This window comes from Barbus barbus (genome assembly GCF_936440315.1).
Source record: "Barbus barbus genome assembly, chromosome: 33".
Lineage (NCBI taxonomy): Eukaryota > Metazoa > Chordata > Actinopteri > Cypriniformes > Cyprinidae > Barbus > Barbus barbus.
In genome coordinates this window covers 6,634,889-6,657,064 of record NC_136761.1, presented here as the reverse complement: position 1 = coordinate 6,657,064, position 22,176 = coordinate 6,634,889, and the positions used below count along the sequence as shown (strand labels likewise).

Below are 22,176 nucleotides of genomic sequence, written 5' to 3'. Positions count from 1 at the left end.
TCCGGCTTTGATGACATGAGAGTTAGCTGAAATGTTTTGTTTGGAGTGAAAAAAAGAGAAATAAGCGGGGTGTATTCATGCGAGAGAGTGTGTGTGTGTTTACATAAGTGTGGGTTTTGCAACAGTATTCATACACTAGTAATCTTCAGGGACTTTGCGCAAGAGTTGAAAAGTTTAGAGCACTTTCAACTAATTAAAATTGTGTTCAAATTGTGTCCCAATAAAATTTCAAAACTTTGTTACTGTAAATTAGATAAAATCACGATTATGTCATAATTTTGATATAATCTGCAGTTTATCAACTTATTTTACCAAATAAATGTGTTCTACATTTTGAGTTCCACCTTACGATAAATAAAAAAATAAGGGAAGACAAATATTATTTTTGCAATTTTCAAAAAGCTCAACCTTTCAACCTGTTACAAAGTTTATAATATAGAAAATAATAATATTAATTTTAATATTTTTGTTAATTTATGTGGGGAAAAACAAGCAATTACTACCAATTTGCATGTGCTCATAATCAAGCAAACCCTTGATAAACAAAACATGTTTTTTATTTAATTTGCATGTATATTTTACATTAACTCTTCATGGAAAATTAATTCAAGATAAAAAGCTCATTCAATATTTTGTTTGACCCTTTATAGTGGCTGTACAACATTTTAAGGGACATACATATATATATATATATATATATATATATAAGCATTTCAAGCTCTATTTTTATTACTGTTTTCATTGAATGTGCATTATTATTTATAATAATTAAGCTCATACTTACACGATTACAAAAAATACTAGTCTCCAAAGAGGTCACGATTCGGGCACAATATCATTTCATTTCCTCTCAGAACTCAAACATTATTCTGACATTAACATATCATGTCCGCGAGGAAGAGCAAAGGTCAAGAAATGGGGTAAGAATGTCTGAATCATTACGATCGGTTCTCCTGAATACCATTTGCAGTTCTAATGAGTTTGGTCTTTTGCAAAGCCTCCGAGGCATTATGTAGATTATAATCCAAACAAAGATTTTCTCAGAGTTCTGTTAAACTTATCTGTTGGGACAAATGCCAAGCCGTTTCTGAAGAGCATAATATAAAGCAAACATCAAAAGTTCAAACCTGTTTCCACGGCAATGCATTATTAAACCAACAAGGAATTTTGTGATTCGTAGAAACTCAAAAGCAAATAGGCAACCAAGGTGAAAATGGGGGAAAAAAAGTGATCTGGGACAGACTCTTTGATCTGCACCTGTTTTACTCTGTTTCCACTCATGTGTACATTGCTTACACAAGTCTGAGACACTTGTGCCGCGGTAAAAAAGGTTGGCCAGAGTTTCATTCTGGTGAAAGGTGTTCAGATTTCATTTTCAATGGAAGAACAAAGCGTATCCATAAACTTCCAGGCGAATAAAAATATTCAATCCAAAGCCCTCATCAGACTATCGGTCTCATATCTGTAACAATATAAAATACGAAGCAGCTGTCTCAGAATTGCTTAATGTGAGTCCCCTGTCAAACTGTAATGAGGATTACAAAGTTAACTGAGCAATGAAATATCAGTTTTACTTTTGGAATTGGATTTGGAAGGACTCTAAAGCCACACTCCATCCAAAGTTCTATGTGAAATATTCAACATAGGCTCATTAAAAAAAGCCTCTAACAACATTTTTGCAAAACTCCAAAAAGGCATCTATACATACAATTCACTGTAGTTTCCGGTTGAAATTACACTAGTGAGAGTAAAACACCCCACAATTGTATTCCTTTTTACACTAATACAGGGCAAATTATGGTTTAATAAAGATTTATATTTATACAGTTCTTTGCAAAAAAAAAAAAACAACAAACATTTTAATGCATGACATAATCAGCATCATATGTATGGCTTTTCTGACACCGTAAACTTTTTCGCTTGCGCACCCGGTAGAGCACTGCACTTACAATGCAGAGCATGTGGGTACAAATTCTTCATGATAAAAGAGTTCAAGGTAACACTTTAGAATACTGATCCTTTGTTAATGAATAACTACACAGGAACAAGTAGCCCACTAGTAATGACTCAAGTATTACCAAATTCTTCTAAAGGAATTACTAATTATTTGGATCAGTATTCTAAAGTGAAGATCGTGATAACTCCCTAGTAATGACTGAAATCATTGTAAGCTTTTGAGAGTTTTGTAAAGTATTGGATAGTAACTATTCAGGTGGTACTACAGCCTATTAATTATTTGGATCAGTATTCTAAAGTGAAGATCGCGATAACTCCCTAGTAATTAGTGATGTTATTGTTAACTTTTGTGAGTGAAGTGAAGTGACATTCAGCCAAGTATGGTGACCCATACTCGGAATTCGTGCTCTGCATTTAACCCATCCAACGTGCACACACACAGCAGTGAACACACACACACACAGCAGTGAACACACACACACTGTGAACACACACCGTGAACACACACCCGGAGCAGTGGGCAGCCATTTATGCTGCGGCGCCCGGGGAGCAGTTGGGGGTTCAGTGCCTTGCTCAAGGGCACCTCAGTCGTGGTATTGAGGATGGAGAGAGCGCTGGACATTCACCCCCCCACCTACAATTCCTGCCAGCCGGAGACTCGAACCCACAACCTTCGGATTACAAGTCCGACTCTCTAACCATTAGGCCACGACTTGGTTAGAGGTTTTTTGAGGTTTAAAACTTTTGAGGTTTTTGTAAGGTTCTGATTAGTAATTCATTTTGCTAACACTTAAATCATTACTAGTGAGTTACCGTGATCTCCACTTTAGAATACTGATCCAAATAATTAGTAGTTTCTTCAGAAGGATGTAGTAACACTTTAGTCATTACTATCCAAAACCTCACATATATCTCAAAAGCTTAAAATGATGTCAGTCAATATTAGGGAGTTATGATGCTTTTCACTTTAGAATACTGATCCAAGTAGTTAGTGGTTCTTTTAGAAGCATTTGATCATTTTTGAGTCATTACTAGTGGGTTACCATGATCTTCATTTTAGAATTAATTCTACATTATGCATAATTCACATTAATTATGAACCTGTATACAGTAGTTCTTAGTAGTTCTCCAGGATATATATATAAAATAGTAGTTATTGATTAGCTAATAGTGAACTACCAGTTTCAACTGAGCGCTATTACTTACTAAATCAATAATCATAGTTTCTTGTTAGGTAATAGTAGTTACTACAATGTTAATAGTGCATTAGTGACTTGTTCCTGTATAGTTATTCATTAACAAGGGATCAGTTTTCTAAAGTGTTACCAAGTTTAAAGACTAGTAAAAGCAAGACTAAATGGTATGGTAGCTTCAGTAAATATCTTTTTATCTCACATTTGCTTTTGTTCACAATATTGGTTATGTTTAGGGTCAGGTTTAGTGTATACATGAGCATTAACCTTTTAGCACCACTCACTGGACACTTCATTTCCAAACCACCATGATATGTACAACAAACTGCATAACAAAACAATGCCACATTCACATTCATTTGTTTCAGATAAATCTGAACACACTTTCAGTGCCACTCCCTGGACATTTCACTTAGAAAGTGTCAAGAAACATCATTATCATTTTGCATAAATGTCTCCACAGGCACGTTTTTCCAATGAGTCTGGGCTGGGAAAACTTGATCTCTCCAGCTTATGATCATTCTGTTCTGCATTCTGTTGATTGATGTTGAGAAAATAGTGTAGAAAGAAACAAAATTGCTTAGAAAGTTAATGACTGAGCATTATTAACGGCACACATCTCTTTGGGTGCCGCAGAGTTCCGACACCATATTTCCACATCTGGTAAAGTCGGGTTCAAAAATTTCCACCCTGAGTTGAAACTACAATTTGAAATGCCATTCTATCATGCTTTTCCATGCAGGCAGCTGGAAATCTCAACTTTGCAAGCTGAATGGAACACAATGGGTCAAAATGTATATGCTGTAGGAGGTCAAGGTCAAGTGGAGAGCCAGGTTTCTTTTTTTTTTTTTTTGAATGACAGCATAAGGTTTTAGACAAGATTGTGTGTGAGGGAGTGTATGTTTAACTACTTGACAGGTCTGAGTTACATTTATATCAATATCAAAGGCTGCCGGACATAGGGCTGAGCTCTGGCCCAGCTGTGAGGGCGACTTGACTGCCAAGCGGCGAGCACCAATTAGCTCAAAGCTGCCAAGAGCACATCAACCCACAGTCAGCAGAAAAATTCAAAGTCGGCACTGCACTTACAAACACATATCCATTTCTACCGACCTTAGGACAGCAGCAGGGCCAATAGACCTTCCCTCGCCCGATACATTCAGTCTTGCAATCAATCAACTTCTGCTGTTAGGATGTAGGGAGCAAAATCTGATCAATTTAAATCATTTAATCATTTAAAAAGTATTTGATTCATCTCAAAGACAGTGATAGTCTTCATATGTTCCGTTTGTACAGGATTTTTCTGTTCTGCCAAAAATGTTATTGTTTCAGTGAAGGACTAAAAACTTTTTTCAGTGAAGGAGTGACCTGAGCCATATTTAGTGACCAAAATATCACTTAGGAACCACATATAACTGCCTAACAACTATTCAGAACACCTTAGCAAAATACCATTCATATTTGCTCCAGAAAAATGTAAGTGTAGTTAAAATATTTAGTATTAACTTATTAGCAGTTACTGTTTTATCCAAATTCCAACATTTACGAAAACCCATGGATTTCTGAACTCATGCTGAGACTTCATTACAGCATTAGTCCTACGACTGCAAGCTGATTTACTAATACATTCTGTCAAAATAAACTATAAATGACCTACTAAAAGCATAGCTCCACTCTGACTTCTGTTTATAGCTTGTATCCTCTCACTGCATATATTTCAGTAACATGTAATTTGGTTGGAGTAATGTTACAGAAATAAGAATAGCAAGCATCTGCTGTAATTGATGGATAATCCTTGGCAAAAACAAGCAGTTTGAGCAAAGACTGAACAGTTTGTTCTTTGATTTTGGAAGCGGAGTCCACCACCTGCTCTTTTTGGACTTGGACGGTAATATATCTGACAGAGATTTAGGCTTAATTGTCGATAGTTGATTTATCAACTGTAACTTTCATTGGTTTTGGACTTTTTTCCGTAGTTCACTCCAGATTCCATAGTTTGAAGGGTGATATATCTTCTGAATGTTTCTGCATTTTGACAGTTAAATCAATCTAATGTTAAAAAATATGCGAAGGAGATCGCATAATGCGTTTGATGCTCAGTGTAGGAAGTTCCAGTACAGAGTTACATCATTAGCTGTTGAAGAACTGCCAGATACAAGCAACAGAGAATCTGTTGTTTATATTGAGCAATTTATTGTTGAGTCTGTAAGGAAGTAATCAAGACAAGATTATCTTTTACGAACATTAATATTAATAGCTGTATTAAGCTTGAAAACTACAGCTGAAATGGACAAAACCATTCACAATAAGGCCCAAAATATATCGGAAAGTAACAAAAGCTCATGAAAGTGCATGAATGCAAATCCATGTAGACAATATTTGAAGGCCTTTCTATTTAAGCTGATTTATATCTCTGGTACCTTACTTGAAATAAACTCAAAAACTTAGTTTAATATCGTACATCTCAATTTGAATGTTTTAATTAAGATTAGGTTAATATAAACTAAATGTAAATCATTTTAAGACTTTTTCTTCTAAAACAAGTTTTTTTTTTTTCTCATGGGAAAAACATAACTATTTCATATGCATTTGTAAAATGTAAAGGATTTTTAGGAAAAAGTAGGCATGCAGGTCCACTTCTAACCCCACACCTAAACATCACTGGGGCATCAACAGGTCATACAAAAGAGCTTGAGCACACGACATACGACAAAACTGCAGCACATGCTTAAAATAAACAACATTATCATGCACTGGTGTGGAATACTGATACTAATATAGTTATCATTATATTTAATGTTTATGGCGTGAACAGAGCTTTAGGCTTCAGTTGGAACAGGCCTTTCTTGATAAGCAGAATAATGTTGATCCCAGTCTAGATGGAACCCAGTTAAGGTTGTGTCACTGATTCCAGTGTATCTATACAGGGTCAGACGTCAGTCTAGTTAAGTGGAATTCTCCTTCCCTCATTCTAAAGAATCCGGTTTGACTTTAAAGACAGGCACTGACAGATATCACATGACACAAGACGATGTTGAAACACAGCACCCTCCAGACAGTGTCTGTTTCCCTGCTAGTAGACGATCTGTTTCTACTGCTCTATTTCTCTCTTGTCTCTGTGTCATATTTTCAGACTTTCTGTCATTGATTTATCTTTCTCGCAAAGTACTTCCTGTTAGAAGGAAGATGGGTGAGTCATTCAGTGAAAATGTGACTTTATCTACTGAAAATCTTTTTTTTGGGAGGGGGGGGGGGGCAATGCTTATGTTTGTGTAAGAAACTTCTCATCAATCAATCAATCAATCAATTTTTTTAAAAATCTGTGCATCCTCAGGTGCTGAAGTTGACACTACATTACATTTTTCAGAGTTTTGCTCTTTTTTTGTTTTTTGCTCTTTGCTTTTTCCTAGAAGACCCCCCCCCATTGTATAACACAATGTTTGAAGGCTTCTCATATTTCCTCCTGTATTTCTGCTGTAATTATTATTTATATTAAAATAATTTACTTTGCTTCATTTTGTGATTCCAGATTCTCATTCCACAATTTTTTTAATTTAATAGTCATTTTGAGGCCCCTGGTTGAAAGCCACTGGATGGGATGTTCTGGACTTTCACTGAATGTGACGGTGATTTTAAAAACAGGTGTTTCCCTTAAATCTCAGAATCCCTCAGTAGTTCACAGCTCATATATCTTAACCACTTGAAACAAGCTCTTATCTTTGACTGTGACAGTCAGAGGACACAATAAATTCCCATAAAGACTGCCTAGTCGAGTCTGCATTAGCGGCGGGTTGACCGATGACCCAACTGACTAAGACCCTGCTACCTGCAGCTGGGAGACGCAGTCGAGAGATTAAACTGCAGTTATTGGTGCCTTGTCACTGAGGAACCCCTGCAGAGCCTATTACAACCTAATGCATGAAATAGCTGAGAGGGCCCTCCATTGAGTAAAGTAATTAAATGTGGCTGGCTGCCACCGTCGGATGTATAAGACCTCCAGCGCCTTGGTCAGGTAGAGTAATTACCATTCCTCTCTCTCATGCCTGTTTGATAAAAGATGACTATCTTTCTCAACCCTGAAAAATCATCTGTGTATAAGCTGTAAAACTGGAATACCTCTGAGGGTTTCTTTTTTCCTTATTCCACCCATGATAAAACCTTGTCCATCCATAACATTACCATAAATCTTGCAAGTTCTGACTGATATGCCATCAAATGAAGAACTTTTGCTGTGAACTTGTTTCAAATTGAACAATCCACACACAGATGCATGTCAACGCAATGACTCATGGTTGTACGTCCTGGACTGAAAGGATACGTGGGAAACACCGGTCAGTTTTTCCAGTTTTTCAACTGATGTGGCCATTTTATTCATCTAGAGCTACAAAACAGATCTATTCCTACTGGGTTACTATGATATTAATAGGAAGAGTGATTTAGAACGTTCACCATACAAATAGCACTCCTTACACAAAGCACACTGGCTATTGATTCTGGTAGAGTTTGACATTTAGCGTGTTTGGTAAAATTAGACATATTTGGTTGGCTTAGTATTGTGAAAACCGGGGGATGAAAACTTTTGAACAGGATGAAGGTGTCCAAATTTTTTAGCCTTAAAATTTGGCCAAAAACTTAGCATATCATTTAGCATAATTGGATGTTTTGTAACAGCCTTCGTGTCACTTTGTTGTGTGCTTTACAGTAACTTGTGGCCTCTTGAAATACAGGGGCCATTTTTTTGCGGTAAGGCATTAAAACATATTGTTTGGAACGAGCGGCGATGATGGCGATACGGCAGCTGATATGATACATAGCATAGTGAGCCGAGGAGACATGAATAATGATAGAGGAGAAAATAGAGCGGGGGGTGAGGGGGGAGCGTGGCTTTTTTTTTTTTCTGTCTCCATCTGCCTCTCTTTTTCTGCCGGCCGGAGAAGCGCCTGATGTATTTGCTGCTTGGCTGCTCTCAGAGATTGCTATCAGCCAAGACTCGTCTGTGGAGGTAAACTCAGTACGCATATTTTTCCCCTCCAACCTTCATAACATTTACTTTCAAGCCCTCTGATTTGGCGTGTGTACGCGCATGTGAATTTTTAGAGCTCTAATAGTGTGCGATTTGAAAGTGTGACTGTCCGCTTTGGCCTTCCAGAGATGCAATACAAATGTAATGCAAGATGAACCAATCAATAGAGGTGTAATGTTGAAGCCAGGACCTCGGTTTGTAGACGTGCTTTCAATAATAAGAGCGAAGCGCAAAGCCAATCACCATTTGCCTGCAATCGTACGCGGAAAATGAATGTTGATGTTTCTGGCACATTCGAAGAGTCCAGATGGTGTTTCGAGAAACGTTTAAAGTCGCTCCACTGCAACACGACTCAATAATCAGTTTGACTGACATGATATCACTATGCGAGCTACTGATTTAAAAACTAGTTGTCAGCTATGTATAACATTTAAATTCTCACTTCATGTACCCTGTCAACACAACATTATGAGGAATGGCAGATGGTGTTTTACTGGAAGCAGCGTAAGTATAACACTTTCCTTGGGATACTTTACTGTCTCTGAATCACTTCATGCAAAATATGGTTTGTTAAAATTTCGCATTATGTTAGAGCTGTGGTCGTTGGTTAGCACAAATGCAACTACAGAGTCCTGGATGGTATATGCCAGGTGAAATGTGTCAGCTTTACTATATTGCAGCAGATATATATGTGAGCTCATGAATAGGCAGGACTACTGTATGATATTTACAGCTGAAAGGAATGTGCAAATACAGAAACTAGTCAAGACAATGATGAACTTAATGAATAAGGGGTGTTTACCAGGCACTTTGTGATTAAATGTAATTATTTCATGTAGAATGCAAGTGATGTGCGGTCACAGCTGTGAATGTGGCTCATCCAATCAGAATGTACAATTAGAACGATCAGTTTTTACAATTTAATATATATGAATGCAATATTTTGCCGTTAGGGTAATTTGACATTAAGTAATTATTTAAAAAAAAATAACATCATACAAAAATGCATTTAATCACCCAAACATTTAAATGTAAAAATTGTTATTTATTTTTTATTCATTTATTAATTATTATTATTTTAGCAGGCTTGTAATCTTGGCTTTATGTCTTCGAAATGCGGCGCAAGATGCTGAAAGACTAATTCAGTTTAATCAACGTATGTAATTAATTCAATAATAATGTAAAATGACTGAGCAGCAATTTATACTTGGGTTACTTGCATGTGATTATGCATAATGCATTGATATTATAATAGTAATAATAAAACTATAAAAAATTGCTTATGGCAATTCAAATATTATATGAAAAAATAAAATATTATAGAAAATGTTGCCATGGCAACAAACTGAAATTAATACATTTATGTTGAAGTAATAAAATTACTGCAAATAAAATTTTATAAAAAAAGGGAAATACATACAGAAAAATTATTAATACTTAAACTGAAATAAAAATTTAATACAAAAATAAAAGCTAATTCAAAATACTTAAATACTATAATAGTTTATAAATAATACTAAAATAGCACTGTTTAGAAAAAAATTGCAAAAAGACCTAAAATAAAATAAAATAAAAATAACAAAAATCCACCATTTTCTTTAAAAAGCACAAATAGCAAATTGTTGGTCTCCTGGTGTTTAGAACCATACATAAGAAATCAGGCTTGATTTACGAGACTGGTGAACAGCCAACCTCATATGTCAAAGGCAGGAGCAGTATCAAATCCTGCCATACTGTCTCACGCTGCTGCTACGAGCCCTGGTCTCCAACGCTTTGACCTGCTAGGGGAGTGAGAGCTGTCCAAACAGACAGAAGGAGTCGGGTGAGCAGTGTGGTTGTGTTTGAGAGGTCAGATCTCCAGCACAGAGGTTAACAACAGGCTTGGGCTCCAGGGAAAAAAAGTCCTTTAGATAACTGTAGCCTTACAGAGACTCAAAACATCTGATAAGCTGTGCGAAGAGAGAGAGAGAGAAAAATGGTGAAAAGGTGGGAAGAAAAGAGTGAGACTAAGTGGAGGAGACTGGAGTATTCTCCAAATGAAAGGTGAGGAAAATAATTTCTGGAATATGGGATTCTGATCAAAGCGTGTCTACAGCAGTAGACTAAACATCGGATAAACAGCGAGTCCAACCTCAAGTACAACGAAATACAAGTAACAAAGAAGCACACTCCTGGAGTGAGCCTCCTAAATCAAACTGACAGTTATTGAGCTGGGTTACTATTTTTAAAATGCATTTTCAGAGGCATTCCAGGCCAGTAAGTTTATCAAAGGCAAGGTGGTATTAAATTGCACAGGGAATATTCTCACAACACAGAGCCAAACACCACAATGATTCGGCACAGCGCTCTGATGATAATTAGACACTGTCTGCTTTGTGTAGCTCAGTCAGTCATTTAACTTTTAGCAAACCAGCTTTGATATTAGCTTTGGAGAGAAGAATTACAGCATTCACAACCCACTTATTTCATAAAATGAGGGTGAGACATGCTTGTATTAATTGCTCTAAAACAGCACTGCTAACTGTCACAAACTGGTAAATGAAAAATAAATAAATAAATAGATGCTAATTGAAAGAAAACTGAAATGTAATAAAATAAAAAAAATAATTATAAATTAAATGTGTGTGTGTGTGTGTGTGTTTCTATATATATGTGTGTGTATGTTAGCCTCTCTCTCTCTCTCTCTCTCTCTCTATATATATATATAGATAGATAGATAGATAGATAGATAGATAGATAGATAGATAGATAGATAGTTCAAAGTATTAATAACTACCACAATCCATAAATAGCATTAAAATAACACTGTTTTGAAATGATGTTTACTGTTGATCATGACCAGTAGGATTGTGTATTTGTGAGTAAATTAGGTTGATTTTGATTGCATGTTAATTTTAAAATGTTTTTACACTCAACACAAGTACAAGAAACAGTAAGAGCCAATCACAGCGCAAGAAAAGCATGTGAACCATGAGCCAAGTGCCACATTACACAGCCATACAGGCATTTATGTCGCCTTGTAATATATTTTGAAGTATGTATCATGCTGTAAGTGTCATGTTAAAGCAGATTTTGTTTTGTGTAACACTTGTGGCTTGCCACGCACCACTTTTGATGACATAACAATTGCAAGGTGTGACTGTCAGCAAGCGTCTCCAGTGGGAAAGACTCCAAGAGTGAGATGTGGCCCGAGAAAATAATTACACACACAGAATGACCAGTAATTTTCACAGTCTGTCTGGCTTTTTAGCTGAGATTTGAAGCACAGAGTGCTTGCTTCTGGATTAGCTGTTGCTTCCAGGCCTTCCCAGCTCGAGGGAGCAGCAATCTCAGGGCCAGGCAGGCAGTCATGCAGGCAGTTTGCTGCGCTACGGAGCCCAGGGCTGAACTGTAGGGGATGTTTTAATGGGTAGATTTCATTGTTAGGAGTGTGGCTGCTGAAACTGGGGCAAACCTACAGGAACATCACAAGTCCTGGCAGACGTCTCACAAACGTCTCAGTTCCATGATAATTAAAGTACAACAGGCTGTTCCAACGCGAGTACCATTCAAGCAATGATTTGTGCACGAGACTTGAAGAAGTTAATAATACAAACACTCTACTGTTCAAAAGTTTAGGGATAGTAAATGGAGTTAAATACATTAAAATAACAGTTAAATACACATAACTGTTTCAAATATGAATATATATATATTGACAAATATTATTTATTCCTGTAATGGCAAAGCTAAATTAATTCATTATTTATTATTTTCATAAATCATTCTACTTTGCTAATTTGCTGCTCAAGAAACAATTCATATTACAATCAATGTTGCAAACAGTTGTGGGGATTAATATTTTTTGACTTGTGACATTTTTCTGAATTCTTTGATGAATAGAAAAAAAACATGAAATATAAATCTTTTGTGGCATTATAAATATATTTCCTGTCACATTTGAACAACTGAATATATCCTTGCTGAATAAAAATATTTAGGAAATTGTATACTTTAATATATATATATATATATATATATATATATATGCTTTTCAAATGTGATTTCATACAGCAGCAGTTGTAAAATATGGACATACAAGATACACTAAATAAAAATATTATGTAAATAAAAAAAAACTGATTAAAAATAATTCATAACAATGTTTAACACATTATGTAAAAAAATGTTTTTAAATGAAAATGATATTACTTGAGAAATCAAAACAAATAAAAAAAAGAGATAATAAGTTAGGAATCAATCATTTAAAAAAAAACTTAATACTAATGTATAATAAAATCAAGAAAGCACTGTTTAATAACAATAGACACAAAAGCCTAAAAACACATAATACTGGCTGCTTCCACTTCCACTAATATATACATATAGTCACATTTAAAACTTCCTGAACAAATTCACTCAGTGCTCTTAACCACTATTACTGTAACCATGCTAAACCACCACCCACAATCCCCCGCTCCGCTCACCTCACTAACTGCAGCTGGGACGAACCTCTGCCCCTCACTCGGAGCCTGGAGCCTTTGGCTCTCAACCCCACACCCACAACCGCTTCCAGCTCCTCCAGTCCCTGATTCCCACTGCGGGAACACGGCTGTAGGCCATGCTTTCTCTCTGTCTCCTTAATGAGGCTCCATTTGCACCTCCTGTTCCCAATCCCAAGCCATCAGGACCACCACTACAGATAAAATGCTGATGGAAATAAATGCAGGAGCACTGTAATGCTATGGAAGCGTGTCCTTGATTAAAGCTAGTGGACGGATGTGATCCCGGGAGAAGATGGGAATCAAAATAATTAGAAGATCTACATTAGAAACAGCACTGGGCTTTTGGAAGCCAACAAATAAACAGACATAAGGCATTATATGAACGAGACTTCAGAAAAGTATAATAAGCACACATAATTTGGCATACACTACCAGTCAAAGGTTTGATATATCAGCATATTCAAAAACGTAAAATATAATATAAGGTTTTTGAATATGCTGATATACTAATTGCATGCAAGAACATTTTTCTATATTTTTTTCCCCTGCTAATAGTAAAAACATTCATTTGATTAAAAATAGACAGTAAAGACATTTATAATATTACAAAATATTTATATTTCAAATAAATGTGTTTCTTTTGCATTTTCTATTCATCAGTGTTTCCTTAAAAAAAAAAAAAAAAAAACAGATTTCAACATTACTAGTAATTAAGTACCAATAGTAATGAATAATAATTAACCACCAAATCATCATATTAGAATGATTTCTGACTGGAGTAATAATGCTGAAAATTCAGCTTTGAATTCCTGGAATAAATTACATTTTAAAATATACGTATAAAGAAAGGTATTATAAATTTCAACAATATTTCACACCATTTCTTTCTCTATTTTTTGATCAAATAAATTCATCTTTGAGCATAAACATAAGAGACCTCTCTCAAAAAAACATAAAACACCTATAATTACTCCAAACGTTTGACCTGTAGTGTATTTCTGATATATATATAATTATAATATAATAATATAATATAATAAATTAATATTTAAGCTTACTACAATAAATGAATATTGCAGTAAGCATTAAGATTTAAGACAGGTAAAAGTAAGATAAACAAAATTTATATAAATATAAAAAAGTCATATGAAAAGCTAGATGAATGATGTAAAGTGTTATATCATCCACATCAGCATCTACAGCACTTTATGCAAACGATTATTCCTGAGCTCCGTCTCTACAAATAACCTGCTGTTTACCCAGCAGCCACACCAGCAGCAGCAGAGAATAAGAAATTAATTGGACTTGATCAGTCACTTACTTGAGAGGAGCGCTCCTGGGATTGGGCTTCTCAGCGGCCTGTGAATAAGACAACAGCCCATCAGATTAAAGGTCGATACCATCCAGAGAAAGAAAGAGACAGCAGGAAACATCCAAACACAGCAATATAGGCAGATCACAATATTTGAGTGTTTGCTGGTTTCCCCTTATGGACTCACTTGCTCTATGTTTATGTGAGAGTGCAATACTTAGAGAGAACAGTTAAGATCAGTGTTGCTTGAGGAAATCTATATTGATTTTCTAGGATGGAGATTCTACTCAGGCAAAGCATTTGTAAATTCCTGTGATTTCTTGTGTTCGCAGCAGTGTTCAGTAATTCATGTTGCTCATAAGCATCTGCAGTGTTTCCTAGGGCTTTCTAAGCAGTAGTAAAACAATAGTTACAGTCAAGTAACTATTATTATCTCTGACAACCCCAAAAAAAATAAATTAATTAAAGACCATACATGGATGGATCTCTTAAAAAAATTTAAGTCTGTTTTAGTACCAATTAGAATTGTCATGGATGTTCAAATGTTTCTGTCTGTTACTTTACTGTTACTTTAAATACACACTAATTTATTATAGTATTGGTATTTTGTACTAGTATTATTTTGGAGATATACTGTGGTATATAATGAGGTAGTATAATATATGAATACCGTGGTACAGGAAGTTCAATTCCTAGGTATCGATCAAAGCCCCATGGTATTCTGATATTTAACTACTATATATATAAGTTTAATTTCAAAAAGGTCCACAGTATTTGTCAACATGCTACATCAATCAAAACAAAACTTATTTTATTTGAAAAAGTCCTGAAATTGTTTGTATTGTTTGTTCATATTTACATGGTGCGAAACAAAACAACAATAAAACAAACAGACAAACAAATAAATTTGTAAATTATTTAAGGTCCACAGTATTTGTCAGCAGTATTTCATGCTATATGTCAAACAAAACAAAACAAAACAAATAAATAAAAAGTCCAGTCATTTTTGGTATTGTTTGTTCATATTTACATGGTACAAAAATAAATAAATATCATTTGTAAATTATTTTTAAAAAATGTCCACATGCAGTATTTATCAAAGGTATTTCATGCTACATGGAAAACAAAACAAAACAACAAAACAAAAACATTATATTTCCAAAAACAAATGGTATTTGTCTGTCCATAGTATTTCCATGGCACCAAACACATTTTATTTAAAAAAGACCAATAATTGTTTGTATTGTTTGTTCATATTTACATGGTACAAAACAAAACAAAAATATTTCTATAGTATTTCTATATACAAAAATATTTCTATAGTGAATTCTGTCATTTAAACTTGTTGAGCATGAAATAGCACAACTGTTGATGAATTGACATTCAAGCAGATTTCTAATAAATGCTAACACAAAGTGCCCTAGCCTAATATAAAAACAATCTCTTCCCTCATTGAGATTCATTTCCTGAGCTAATCTGCACGTTCCTCTATAGCGCGCTGTTTCTTTGGTCTGAGCTGTAGGTTTGTCACAGTGACTCCTTCTGGCTGTAGTGAATGCATCATAGAGTGCTTTACTGGCACATAAGTGCTACTTTCAGAATCAAATCTCTCAAGGTAAATAGGGATATATTGAGATATCCGGCACTACAGATGAACACAGCGCCAGGCTACCGCTACCTGGGCAGGTTTTGGGTTTAATGCTGCGGCCATTGATCTGTGTACAGTCCATTTATCATTCAGGGAGGGAGCCAGTGATCTTCACAGTGTATTAGATGAAACAACTCAGATCATCTGTCACAGGCCCTCTTATTGCTGTTTCCCTCTCAGTGGGGAATTTGGGCTCATTCCAGGCTGCTTGCAGATGGATGTTGCTAGGCAACATGGTTGGGGGCCGTTGCTGCTGGCGGTGGCGTGCGTAGGTAAACCCACACGTGACCAGGGACATACGAACACTCGCATACACACATGCACGTGTGTGTTCGTGAACTCTTACGAATGTCAGGTCGCCTCCATCATGATTGTATTTGGGCAGTTGCTTTATGGGTTATGTATGTGAGAAACAGAGAAAGGAGGGAGTTTTTGGAGGGCTTCACTATTGTGATTCGGATCACATTAGCTTTCCCAAAAAGCCTGTGTGACGGAGTGGTTTAGCACAGTGCTTGTTGAAATCAACACAGGGCCAAAGCCATTTCAAACATGATCAATGTGTGCTAGTCAGACCTTAAATATTCAATTCACAACAGAAAAGAAAAAAAAATATGGCAAAACAAAAACATCAGTGTAGTCTGAATAACCTTAAGCAATGAAAAATCATCAGCCGTTACACTGTATGTTACAACAGTATGATAAGGCACTCACAAGGCTTGATGAGCATTTTTATTTCAATTTAGGTTAGGGTTAGAAGGTTAAATGTTATTTTATTTTATTTTTATTTAAATTTTGTTATATGCATAACATCTGTAGTAGTCGTATTTGATGCTGTGGTATTTATTTTGTTTCATGGGTTTAGATTAGAAGCATCCCTGCAGGGCTCGGTTCATTTGTGAGATAATCCTTTTGATTAACCAGGATTTTACACATTTAATGAAAAGTTGCTTCGCTTGTTGGACCCAAACAGCTCAAACCCCATTATCTAGTGATCCATAACAAATTATGTCTTTTTGCACATCCATTTACTACTAAGGTTGAGAAAAGACATTGAGTATTAGTATTATTATTAAAAAGTAAAGTGAGACATTATTAACTATTTTTGATGTATTATATTCAAGTATTCAAGGACACTAAGCATGTATTATTATTGAGTTGTTCAAAAGCTGTGACCCTAATCAACATCTAATAGATGATCTTTGACATTGTTTTATGAAAAATGAACGACTCGGTCATTTTCTTTATTCTTTTCAAAATGAACAAGGCAAAAGGAAATCTCCATATTAAGAGAATATTGAAGGTTGGAATATCGGGGGTTCAATTCAGCTTAAAACGTTGCTTTTGACATGTTCAGTTACCACAGAAAATAATGCTAAAAAAAATAGCTCTCTCCTTCTCTCTCTCTCTCTCTCTCTCACACACACACACACACACACACACACACACACACACACACACACACACAGAAATGTGTGTATATACATATTGGACATATGCCTCTAACTACATGCCTATATGTACGTACAGTGTATATCATATTCAGGAAAACAGGCTTCTTTTAAATAATTTATGAGACATTAGACCCTAGCGGTCAGGTTGCTTGAAAGTTCCTGATTCTTAGCTCAGGCAGATGTGAGAAATACACGTTTCTAATGACCTGTATAAGGGCAATGTGTCTGTTTTTGCAACGGTTCCATTGATACTTATGTGTGTATACAGACACGGCTGCATGTGCAGTATATCATTACACATGAGCACACAATGTCTTCCACTGTAATGATATATATACACGGAAGCTCATTATATTGATAATCCAGCGTTTGCTCAGGGTGAGACTGTGAATCAAGCTCAAACAATATTCTTTCCTGGAATATTTCAGATAGTTCAGACTGTCCAAAGCTGCATCTGTCTGAAAGCATCAGTTACCTGTTCATTGTCCTCTTCATCACTGCTGATTTTCAGGTCATCCTCAAGCATTCTGCAAAAAGAAACACAACCAAGTTTTAATGACACAACAATCAAGTATGGAGTATATTTCTTCAAAGTAAAAATAAATAAACGCTAATTTATTAATTAGATGAATTGTTACGAAGAACTTGTATTATAAGTTATATTATAAATAAAAATCGGTAGTGAGTACTATAGTAGTGAGCAAGACAGATAGATAGATAAAAGAAAACAATGTTATGTGAAAGCAATGCCATCATCCAGAGAGGCTGCTGACCCCCTTGTCTGTATCGACACTCTTTCAAGGCCTGACTGCCAGCAGAACACACCACAGCCATGAAATAAAGACAAACAGGCGAATGTTCCCCTAAAACTGAAACAATAAAAGCCCTTTATAAGAACAAAATGTGTTTATGGTTTAGTTTTCTATGACCTAAGCTGTCGTGCAGGACTGTAGATTGAGAAGGACTTTGAACAAAACTACCAGTCATTACCCCCTGGTAATATCTAACAGATGCTGAGAAAGACCTACATAGGAAACCAGGTGCTGAAAGTGCACTGCTTTTAAGAGAACAAATGATTTGCAGGTAGAGATCATGCATATGCCTCTAGATCACAGTGTGTGCAACATTATCTATTTTGTGCATATAAAACAATCACTACAGGAGAGAATAAACATGAGCAAAGAATAACAAAGAAAAGAAGAACAAATAAAGCAAAAGAGAGTTTTTCCATAAACCAGACTGATTGATTGTGGGAAGCTGTAGAGCATTCACGTTGTATTGTTCGCCACATCTGTTTCACTCAACACATGAGGAGTGATGTCCCATTAAAAGAAGCTAGTACTGACACCAACAATTAGCCTTACTCACACAAACCATTCGGAAATACATATTATACATCTTTAAACACAAGGATGTGTTGGGCAGGATATACAATTCACAGAAAAGGGCAAAGTTACTGTCAACACTGTAATTAAGAACTTTCACTCTTTTTCAAGAAGGAAAGAAGGAAACCTTTAAGATGGAAGGAGTGTGACTTCATCCTGGTAACTCTAGAAAAATGGGAAAACCACATGGGGAAAAAAGCTTGTAGTTTTTTTGTTTTTTTTGCAAGAAGGTAAAAACCCAGCAATACTGGGAACTCCAGAACATTCCAGTAAACTTCAATGATGTTTAGGTGTGGTGGTTTCCGGTTAACACCAAAGGCATTTGACTTCACCCTGCTGTAATTCTAGTCAAATGGGAACACCACAAGGAAGAATTTCTTTCTTTCTTTGCAAAATGAGGGAGGTGGGAACTCCAGAACTTTCCATTAAGCTTCAATGATGTTTACATCTGTCAAGTCATCTTTCACCCCTAATGTATGAGTCTAGGCAAGGCAATTATCAGATAAGTTGGCTCACATGAGATGTCCGTGCTGTAACATGTTGTTCTCAGACATTGTGTGTTGACGGCATCATCCTAATGTACAGTAAATCTGTTCAGATGTAGGAGGTAGATTAAAAGATAACCCATTATGTAATAAACTACTTATATTGCCTTGCCATTACTTTTTCTATCCACCGGTCCAGGGTTTATTTGAAGATCCATACATATACAGTATCAAGTTTCAAGTTTATTTGTATAGCGCTTTTTACGATACAAATCGTTGCAAAAGCAGCTCTACAGGAAATTAAGTTTCCACAATATATTTATATATTGCAGAACCTTAATATATTTAACTTATGGTAAAATTAGGTAATTCTGTATGTTGTCTGAGCATTGGCATCCTCTGAGGTCTGAGGGGTTGGCATTATCTTTTCTCAGGTCATCTCAGATTATTTAAGGGTTGGATCCAGACTGAAGCTTCTGTAATTCCTAGTTACCACGTGATGTTAATCCCGTGACAGAAACAGAGAAACAAATAGAGACATAATTAGCGTAGCTGCTGTTCCATCTAAGCAAAAATTATTTGTTCAACCCAAGCTAAAGAATAATAATAATGTACATTTGATCAGATATAACTGCAGTACAAGATTATAAAATGCATTATGTGAATGCTTGGCTAAAGAGATGTGTCTTTAATCTAGATTTAAACAGAGAGAGTGTGTCTGAACCCCGAAAGTTATCAGGAAGGCTATTCCAGAGTTTGGGAGCCAAATGTGAAAAAGCTATACCTCCTTTAGTGGACTTTGCTATAGGTACTACCAAAAGTCCATAGTTTTGCGACCTTAGGGAGCAGGTTGGATTGTAGCGTGGTAGAAGACGAGTTAGGTATGCAGGAGCTAAACCATTTAGGGCCTTATAGGCAAGTAATAATATTTTCTAAATGGTACGGAACTTAATAGGTAGCCAGTGCAGAGACTGTAAAATTGGGGTAATATGATCATATTTTCTTGACCTGGTAAGAACTCTAGCCGCTGCATTTTGGACTAGCAGTAGCTTGTTTATTGAAGATGCAGGACAACCACCTAGAAGTGCATTACAATAGTCCAGTCTAGAGGTCATGAATGCATGAACTAGCTTTTCTGCATCAGAAACAGGTAGCATGTTTCGAAGCTTGACAATGTTTCTAAGATGGAAGGATGCTGTTTTTGTAACATGGGAAATATGATTTTCAAAGGACAAGTTGCTGTCTAATATAACACCCAGATTTTTGACTTTAGAGGACACAACAGTCTAGTTGCAAATTGTAATCCAAGAGATTCTGTGTACTGTTTTTAGGTCCAATAAGTAATCTCTCTGTCTTATCTGAATTTAATAGGAGGAAATTATTGGTCATCCAATCTTTTACATTTTTTACACAATCTATTAGCTTAGATAGTTGAGAAGTTTCATCTGGTCTTGTTGAGATATATAGTTGAGTATCTTCAGCATAACAATGAAAACTAATCCCGTATTTTCTAATAATATTACCAAGGAGCAACATGTATATTGAAAATAGCAGAGGACCTAGGACAGATCCTTGTGGTACTCCATACTTTACTGGTGATAATTGAGATGACTCCCCATTTAAATGAACAAAGTGGTAGCGATCGGACAGGTAGGATCTAAACCATGTTAAAGCCTGCCCTTGAATGCCAGTATAGTTTTGTAATCAATCTATGAGTGTGTCATGGTCTATAGTGTTGAGCGCAGCACTAAGATCAAGTAATACTAGCAATGAGATGCAGCCTTGGTCTGAAGCAAGAAGCAAGTCATTTGTAATTTTAACAAGTGCAGTTTCTGTGCTATGGTGAGGCCTGGAACCTGACTGAAATTCTTAATAGAGATAATGTTTTTGCAAGTAGGAACACAATTGAGCAGACACGACTTTTTCTAAAATTTTAGACATAAACGGAAGATTTGAAATGGGTCTGTTATTTGCCAGTTCATTAGAATCTAGTTGTGGTTTCTTAATTAGAGGCTTAATAACCGCCAGCTTGAATGGTTTTGGGACGTGACCTAAAGATAACGATGAGTTAATAATATTGAGAAGTGGTTCTTCTGCTACAGGTAACAACTCTTTCAGTAGTTTAGTGGGTATAGGATCTAATAAACACGTTGTTGGTTTAGATGCACTGATAAGTTTATTTAGCTCTTCCTGTCCTATAGTTGTAAAGCACTGCAGTTTTTCTTTGGGTGCGATGAATGAACCTGAAATACTAGACGCAGTAGAATCTACATTTGATATTGTATTTCTGATGTTATCTATTTTATCAGTAAATAAATTCATAAAGTCATTACTATTAAACTGTGAGGGAACAGTATGGCAGGTGATTTATTGGAGGAAAAGGACTTACGACACAAGACAAACAGATATAATGGGTAAAGCTTCGGTTCAAATAGAGTTGACAGCAGCTTGAGGAAAAACCTCAAAAACTCTTCCACTGCACATGGAAACCTGTTGATAAACATACAATAACAGCCCCATGGAGTAGATGGAAGGTGTTGTTCAGGATCTTGAAACAGCCTTCATGATCAGGTTATTGATTCTTTTGGCTTTGCCTGCAATGATTTTGCTGCCCCAGTACATACTGTATAGGAGCACAGAGGTAGGTGGCTCTGTAGTAGAAACTAGTTTCAATATTCGGTCACACTTTATTTTAAGGTCCACTTTTCACCATTAACAAACCATTAACTATGGCTTTTGCCTCAATGAACTCCTAATGTGCTGCTTATTAATAGTTAGTAAGGTAGTTGTTAAGTTTAGGTATTGGGTAGGATTAGGGATGTAGAATATGGTCATGCAGAAAATGTGCTTTATAAGTACTAATAAACAGACAATATGATAATAATAGGCATGTTAATAGGCATCTAGTTAATAGTGAGAATTGGTCCCAAAGCTAAAGTGTTACCCAATATTCTCATCAATGTGTTCTCACTCAAATAACTTTAATTGCTTAAAGCACATCAGCGAGCTTAGGAATTAGTGTAAATGAAAAGCGGGTTATCAAAGTAAAACCAAGGCCAAGAAAAGCAAATACCCAGAGAAAACCTTTAAACTTTCTAACTGTTAGCACATGAAAAGTGAAACAAAAGCCGGTGTGCTTTTTCTCAGTGTCACCACTCATTACTGTACAGCTTCAATGGGTTTGAAGGACCCAAAATGCTATGTACCAAATCTGTTCCAGAATTCTCGTGTACATTTCA

At 35.8% G+C, this 22,176-nt stretch overlaps 1 protein-coding gene across 1 annotated transcript in view; it reads right to left on the bottom strand.

The window, feature by feature from the left end:
• The window catches only part of LOC306853255 (AF4/FMR2 family member 2-like), a 209,295-nt gene that overhangs the window by 46,975 nt on the left and 140,144 nt on the right, over positions 1–22,176 (bottom strand). The window contains exons 8-9 of the mRNA XM_079390520.1: positions 17,543–17,594; positions 13,978–14,015 (exon numbers count right to left, since the gene is read on the bottom strand). Of these exons, the coding sequence (XP_079246646.1) occupies positions 13,978–14,015; positions 17,543–17,594 (90 nt within the window). The remainder of the gene's footprint in view (positions 1–13,977; positions 14,016–17,542; positions 17,595–22,176) is intronic.